Source organism: Schistocerca cancellata, chromosome 6 (genome assembly GCF_023864275.1).
Source record: "Schistocerca cancellata isolate TAMUIC-IGC-003103 chromosome 6, iqSchCanc2.1, whole genome shotgun sequence".
NCBI lineage: Eukaryota > Metazoa > Arthropoda > Insecta > Orthoptera > Acrididae > Schistocerca > Schistocerca cancellata.
In genome coordinates this window covers 428,294,572-428,303,154 of record NC_064631.1, presented here as the reverse complement: position 1 = coordinate 428,303,154, position 8,583 = coordinate 428,294,572, and the positions used below count along the sequence as shown (strand labels likewise).

The window sequence follows — 8,583 nt, the reverse complement described above, 5'->3', positions numbered from 1 at the left end:
TGGTCTTATTAGACCCTATGTAGTATGGAGGTGGTCTGTAATGTGGATTACAAGTATTCGACCCCAAGTAATTTGTACTAACTTGGGGAAGCCAGACAATCACGAAATTTCTGCAGTTTCTGTGGCCTTTTTCTATCAGTTTTTCCCTTTAATCCTACCACAAAACGCACCTGGCCTTTCTTGTTGAACATTAAACTTCTTACAGTTTTCTCTGCTTAAACGTATTTTTACATTACATGCTTATCAAGATACAGTGCTTGAAAGGTATGATATTGCTGTGGGAACATCTAAATATATATACCATTATTCATTATATAATTAAAAATAATTTAGTTCACCTCGAATATCGCTACAAAACGTGTCCCTAGGTTTTTGTTGTTAGTGTATGGTCAACATCTACACATTTCGGTTTTTGTTGTCGGTGTATAGTCAACATCAGCACATTCCGTATTTAATATATTTTATAGGGGTTATTAGGAATTAAAGTATATGTGTGACTATTATAATAACAGTGCACAAAGAGTTGAAAGTGTTTTACAGGTTCGAATGCGTTTTTGACCTGTGAAAAAGTGATCTATTACATCACCTTGAATTTTGTACATGATGACATTAACTGGAAAAAAGAAAATATTTTGTATAATATTTACTTTTACTACTACAGTTTTATAAATGAACACACATCAAACTAATCTGAATGGGATTGTCAAAAAAGTACTTGTTCCATAACTATATACTTTATTTTATAATTAAATATCAACATCGATTGAGTGCGCAGTATTTTCCCATGATGAAATACATGTGATGTTCAACTGTTGTTCACTTATGCCAAGTAGATATGAGAAAGCACAGAGTAAGGATCTATATGTCTGGAGTATAATGCAAAGTCGAACTCTTCTTGTAATCAGTCCAGCTTTGTTAGATTCTTCAAAACATATTGCTTGTATGTTAATAAAGGCATCTGTCACTATTTTAGGTCGAGAGTCATAATCTTTAACGAATATTGCAACTTGTCACAATTTGTGGGGTTTAACGCTGTACTTTTTGAACCAGTACCATGAAGAATTATTAATTTGCTTCATGAGAAAACAATAAATTTATGGGCTTTATTCAGATGATCTATCAATAATAGTAATGTAACATGAACATGACTTTTTTTGACGGAATAAATGATTAAAAACAGCCGCAGCACCGTACACACTTACTTGTAGAGAAAAACACTTCTGATAAAGAATCTTGCTGAACACGCAACGAACACAAAACTTTACACTTTCATACTGAGGAATTATTAGTAATACTCTGTCTTTCTTACAGTTTGTGCCTTACGCACTGTTCACATTACTCATCTTCTACAATACAATAATTATTTATTTGTAATCTGTTTCTTTAGAGAATGTACACAGGTGATGCATAAAGCGATTGCATGTAACGATTGTCTTTTATCGATACGCATCTAAAATTTTGTTGTCTCACTTATATTCTCTGAATTGTTTCACTGAGTCCTTAAACCACCAAACAAACCACTGAGAAGATGAATATGACGAATGTCTGCAGCTTCCAAGAGATTTTATGTTATTTAAATTGTCTGTCGCACGGAACGTCGGTGTATTTGCACAATTATTTTCGCTTTTTATTTTCATTAAACAGCACACTTAATAATTATGTATATATATTTTTATGATCAGTTTGAGGATAATTATTATTTTGTGTACACAAACATGATGTACATCAATTACATTTGAGCTCCTATCGACCTATAAATATGGAGTTTAATAAAAATGTGCATCATTCATATAATAATTGGTCTTTACGAGGAGACTTGGTCATTACATTAGTACAGTAAATATCAGTATTAAGTACACATATGGAGCGATGATTTTATTATAAAATATTTCAAGGCTAGCTGAGTTAACAAGTGAACTTGAAGAGGTGCAAGGTCGGGTAGGAATATACTAGTAGGTGTTTTCTAATTACACAATTATTCACTACGTACATCCGCAATCAGCAAAATTTCACACAGCTACAACGTTTCATAATTGTCTGTTTAAAAAAGCATTAATCGTCTGGTCGCTAAGATCGAAATCCTTTCACGACAAAAATACATTGTTAATGTGCAATTAATTTTTTTCTTCAAATTGTGTTTTTTGTGAGGCAGTTGTATCAGACCTGCAAGAGCTTCTGTACTAAACGACATAATATTTTTTGTTTCAAACATATATATATATACTACAAAGTCTGTAACTTCTTGAAATATATATTTATATATGTACATAATAAGTTTAACAGCCTGATCCCTTACTTGCTTATTCATCTTGATATATTTAATTAAATAAAAGAGAAAAATATATCAGTTGTCAATTGACATACAACCAAATACATAGGAACGTTTTATCTGTAATGACTAGTATTATTTCTTTGACTTTAACGACTAGAGTAAAGAAATAATCATCTCTTAAAAGACAGTCAACACAACATTCGAAATAAACATACTGTAAGGACTAGAATCACGATAACGTAAAATTTGTAGGGCCTTTTACGGGGTTTGCATTTCAGCTCTCGTGAAAAGTTTTTGTAACGCTCGGCGCAGTGGCAGTCCATTCGCTTTCATCAAAAATAGCATATTGGTACAATCCACGCCACCTAGCAGCGAATCCTATTCCTCGCTCGGCCAACCAGAATCGTTTTGGCACCAACGTAGCGTAATATTTCGTTGCACCATTCGGTTTCTTGCCAAAAAAAAGAAAAACGAAATACATTCCAGGAACGGGATAGGGTATTGCAAAGCTGCCGTCGGTAACACCCACTTGCCCATACTTTTTGTGCGTTTCCTCGCGTCTGGATGAAAATGTACAGCAGTTCGTAACAGCCACACAGCTTTGCTCCGAGGGGTCATCTGTGAGTGAAGTATGGTGGGGGGTGGCGGGGAGGGGGCAGCGGAACTGGAGCAAGGCCACTGGCAGCACCAGTGGTCGCCTCTGAGCTATCGGTAGTGAAGCTTACGACTCTCAGGAACGGGAGAATGGGGGTGAGTAGGGAAGTTGCCAAGCTGAACTCTTTCCCCAGTGAGTGCGCACGTAGACCGCAGCGCTGATCCAGAGGTATCCCGATGACGTGCCCAGGAGCCAGCGGGCTCTCGTGCCGTGCTACGTAATCCCCGATGGACGCTACTGCTGTCCGCGCTGACCTCGACCTTTGCCGTCGCGATGAGCTGACACGAATTGCAAATCGGTGTCCGACCCGCGGGCACCAAGGGGAGATGGGCCAGAGTGATGCACCGGTCCCTCCGCGTTAGGCCATTATGGTAATGTCTTCGTGAGGCCGATGACGATGCAGTGCCGGTGGCAGGTGTCGTGGTGAAAGGTGGGGGCTTGCGGGGGCGTTGGGCGGTGCATGGGACCCAGCAGGAGGGCGTCGTGCGTAGGCCGTGCTGCGTTACGCGCTGCTGTCTTTGCGACCAGAGGACGACGTCGGCGCGTCCTTGTCCTTCTCCTTGTCCTTCTCCTTCTCCTTGTCCTTGCCGGTGGGCGTCGCGGCGCCGCTGGCGTCGTTGCCGTTGCTGGTGAGCTGCGCCAGCTTCTTGAACTGCGTCGAGTTGACGAAGCGCGGGTACGAGTCTCGGTGCATCAGCGTGTAGATCTGCAGCTGCGCCTCGTCGAACGTGTGCGGCGTCGGGTCCACCATGTTGCGGTTGACGATCTCGCGCACCCGCGAATCTAGGCTCACCTGTGCGGACAAGCAGGGAACGTGAGAAACATCATTTCACTATGATAAAATTTTTTCATGATTCCAGCCGCGTCCAGTGGTTTAAAATCGACGAGCTTTCGGCCTAGTTCTCCTCGGCCATTGTCAAGTGGTGGCTGTCGAGTGATTGCTGCTGCCGTTTTTATGTATCCGCGCTGCTTATATAACCTGTAGCTAAGCACAGCTTGGAACCCGGCCATCGGAAAGTTGAAGCGGGTGCAGCAAGTGCGCAATCAAAACATTACCGTATGTGGCCTGGAGCGAGCACCAGTGACGTCACTGAAGACAGCGCGGCTATATAAGGACGGCAGCAGCATTCATTCGACAGTCACCACTTGAGAGTGGCCGAGGAGAACACAGTCGAAAGCTCGTGGATTTTAAATCACTGGATGTGGCTGGAAGCCCCAGAAAATTTTATCAGTATACATCGCAGCGAAGCTATGCATAAGTATATCATTTCACTATATTTTTATTTCCTTATTATTTATTCCTTATCACTATAGCAAATAGTCACACAATAACGAAAGATATCGTTCATTTAGAGAACTGTAATAATGAATAAAGCTAAATTCTTAGAAGAACAAATACACTGACGAAAAGGTAAAGTGTTACACCATCAAACATGAATGCCATAGAGGAGTTGGATAAAGATACGGAAAGACCGCGAGAATTACTTGAACTTAATACACATGCTAACCGAGCCAGGTGGCGCAGTGGTTAGCACACTGGACTCGCATTCGGGAGGACGACGGTTCAATCCCGCGTCCGGCCATCCTGATTTAGGTTTTTCGTGATTTCCCTAAACTGCTCCAGGCAAATGCCGGGATGGTTCCTCTGAAAGGGCACGGCCGACTTCCTTCCCCCTTCTTCTCTAATCCGATGAGACCGATGACCTCGATGTTTGGTCTCTTTCCCCAAACAACCCAACAAGACATGCTAGCCAAGTTCAGAATGGTTCAAATGGCTCTGAGCACTATGGGACTTAACATATGAGGTCATCAGTCCCCTAAAACTTAGAATTACTTAAACCTAACTAACCTAAGGACATCACACACATCCATGCCCGAGGCGGGATTAGAACCTGCGCGGTAGCGGTCGCGCGGTTCCAGACTGAGGCGCCTAGAACCGCTCGGCCACACATGCAGGCGCTAGCCGAGTGATGTATTTGACCACAAATGGCACCCGTACAAAGTCCTGGTCGGAACACTGTTCTGTATAGTTATGGGTGCATTACGTCGGAGCTCAGTGAATTCGAACGCTGGCAAATCGTTGGTGCTCATATTGTGGGTGTTTTCGTCTACAAAAGAGCCGAACTGGTTCGTGTTTCAAACGGAATCGTATCGAAGATGTATACCGCATTCAGGGAAAGCGGAAAAAAACATCATTGTAAGAGATCGATAGCTGCAGAACTCAGTGCAGAACTGAAGGTCGCACTCTGCAACCCTGTTAGCACTGAAAGATTCCGAAGGAGCTCCATTAAGAGGGAAAATGCAGGGCGAGCTGTCATTTCAGAAACCCCTTATCAGTGATGCAAATGCCCGTAATAGGAAAATATTGTGCTGAGGCTATGAAACCTAGACAACTGAGCAACGAAAGAAAGTCTTGTTGCTCACTGTTTCCGACTTCTGGACGAGTTTACGTCTCCAGACTGATGCGAGACAGGGATCGTGTTATCTGGGCAGCCATACCGTGGTATTCCACGGGCCCCGTGCTTACTGTGCAAGGTCGCATCACTGATAAGTATTATGAGACCTTTTAGGCTGATCAGGTGCATCCCGTGGCACAATGTTTGTCCCCCAGTGGTGCTGCTATGTTCCAAGACGACACGGCTCGTGTTCACATAGCTCGCATCGTCCAGGTCTGGTTAAGGGAGCACGATGATGAATTGCCGCATCTCGCCTGTCCGCCAGAGTCACAGGATTTCAACGGCCGCCACAGTTTGCAGATCTCAACATTACTGAGTCTTCGTGGTGTAATTGGAGGGAAGGGTGTGTGATTGCCATCCTCCTTCATAATCGTTACCTGAACTCGCCAATATTTTGCAGGAAGAATGGCATTAGATTGCCATACAGGACATATATTTATCCATTCCGAAACAACGGGGAAGCTATTTTGAGTGCCAACGGATTTTAAGGCTTTAAACATGGCAAGTTTTAAACATTTTTTGCGACCGACCGCTGTTCTTGCTTTAGTTTTGCCAATGGATTTTTTACACCGTAGTAGGTATGGTAACGTGCTATATTTTTTTATGCTTCCGTTTTTTTTGTCGAGATGCTGTGGAGATGTTCATCCCATAAATGATAACTTTCTTTTCGCTCAGAATTGATCTCCACCAACATCAGGGTGAGATGTGACCCACAAAGCACGAACAAAATTTTGTAATCCTCTTGACATGGAATTAAAATGGCCCCCGAATGCCATCTTAAGGACTTTCTTTCCATTCCTTGCTCTGACAGTCGGTGAGGATTGCTGGCTAGATAATGGTATGAGGGTATACGTCTTCTCATAATATCCCTCTATAAATGACAAATCAGACGACCATGTAGGCCAGTAAAGGAGTTGGAAAGATATGAGCATCGAAAATCGCTGCTTATGGAACATTTAACCAGTTCAGCTGCGTCGATCTGACCGCCACAAACAGATGCGGATTTCAGGTGCTGTTATCCATCTGTTTGCCAGATCCAGTAGAACTGCCATACCATCTTTTCGTGGTGTAGTCCTACTGGAGTGACTTGTGCTTGTTATTCTTTCTAAACTTTTGCCCGGAGTCCATTTCACCACCAATCGTATCCTTGTTCTACAACCAACTGTCGGTGAAATCTGTCGGTATGATGCTCTCATGTCCGTCATACCATCCATCCACTTTTTTTAGTCAGGAAAATCGCGATCAGATGTATGTGCATGTTCTTAGGGGTATGCTGTGTTGCGATACGTGCCAGAAAAGTTTCAGCAACGTTAAACATGTCCAATACACTTAATGTACTCAAACCATTCTTCATCTGGAGGAATTGTTTTCTTTCTGTAGTGAAAAATACTGGAGTATGAACAGAGGTGTTCGCTGAAGGTGTTAAGAGTGTAACACTTCAATTTCCGCCAGTGTAGGTAATGTATTTTGTGCAAGAGGTGCCCCACAGCTCGTGAACGGTAGAAAAAGTAAGATTCAAGCATCAAGAGCCGCTGCTGAAATAAGCCTTTATTGACTACCAGAGCTCTCACAAAATCATCTCTAGCAGCCTGTTTTACAACGTTCGTAATGTTACGTCAAAAAAAAAAAAAAAAAAATTGAGAAACCTCCTTACGACACTGAAACTACGATCAATAGTAACTGTGCTAAAATGTTTTACTGTTGTCGGTAGTTCCAATGACAACTGATGGTTTTTCATTTTACTTTTGACGCCATGACAAGAACGTTAACAGACCGCGTGACGTAAATATTTTTATGGTACCTGTTGACGACTGGCTGATTGAAACTGGGTAGTTAATAAACGCTCGTTTCATTTGAAGGTTTTCGTGGTTTTTAAGCGTTAATTCTTAACAGAGAGGTTAAATAGAACAACTTAGTTAATTAAATATCTTGAAGAAACTATACAGAAAAATGGATTAGTGAGAATTGCTACGGACGTAAAATTAATAAATTGGAAATATCATATCATTTCAGAAAAAAGATGTTCAACAAGGTAAGCATATCTAGACATACAAAATTGAAACACTATGTCATAGTAGTAAACCGAGACACTTGGAAAGACTAATTATTAGAAAAAATAAATGATATAAACTACAGATGGTTAGGGATCGGAAAGTGGCAAAGTTAATGTTAATCTTCCTTGAACATCTCTACCAAGTGATTGAGAACAAGCTAACGAAACCAATGTTACTGTATTTCTACAACAGTAGCATGGATTACAAAAATAAGTGTAATGTTACAGTAATTCTACAACAGTAGCATGGATTACAAAAATAAGAAAAGAAGTAAATAGAACCAATATCAAAGAGACCGTTATAACAGAAAGAAGCATTTTAAGAATAACATGCTAAATTTAGAAGAGTTTCAAGGTAAAAAAATATAAAATACGACATCAGGAACAATACGGAAGAAAGGTAAAGATGACCCGAGGGGGAAGATGGAGGAACAATGGGAAAACAGGAAGCAGCAGAGAAAAAGGAGAAACTCAAGCAATTACGTGATCCCAGTGGCTTAATACGAAAAAAATAAAAACTAGTAGAAAAGTGGAGCTTATAGAACATGATGCAGAAGGCATACATTTTCACTTGGTGTACCCACAACAAAAGATATTTATCTTTATTCTGAAGCCGAAACCATAGAGCATTCCGGGGCACAGAACATAACCTTTTTCCCGAAAACATACACTGCCCATTTTGTCACATGACTCTGGTATGGCTTAAAACTTTGAAGACCAAATTAAAGGTCATTTCGCTATTTGAGACAAGTGCCTCAGCTAAAATATTATTTACTTGTAATGATATAGAGGAAATAGCCATTACTATCTTTAGATTTTTTTGTTGTACTTTATCGCTTTGGTGAGTCTCGGACATACTCAATCATATTGCTTCAGCATTGCGAAATGGCTCCATGGTACGCCAGTACTATTAAAAGTATCTCAAATACATCGAATTTGGAATTATAATCTGAAAAAAATTTGTGTATTTTATCACATGCTTATACGCATCTTTTTCATAGATTTTATATTCTTTATTCTTGCTTAATGATATTAAATATTTTAATGAATTTGTTTGCTATGTTTTATGTGCAAGTGTCTACTACATTAAAGAATAAAAGCTATAAAAAAGTTAATGAGTTAATAAATTCATAACAAAGAAAAAAAG

The 8,583-nt window shown here is 40.6% G+C and overlaps 1 protein-coding gene across 1 annotated transcript in view; it reads right to left on the bottom strand.

The window, feature by feature from the left end:
- Positions 1–680: 680 nt before the first annotated feature.
- Positions 681–8,583, bottom strand: part of LOC126088363 (uncharacterized) — an 859,329-nt gene continuing 851,426 nt past the window's right edge. Inside the window, exon 7 of the mRNA XM_049906501.1 lies at positions 681–3,720. Coding sequence (XP_049762458.1) covers positions 3,430–3,720 — 291 coding nt within the window. The 3' untranslated portion in view covers positions 681–3,429. The remainder of the gene's footprint in view (positions 3,721–8,583) is intronic.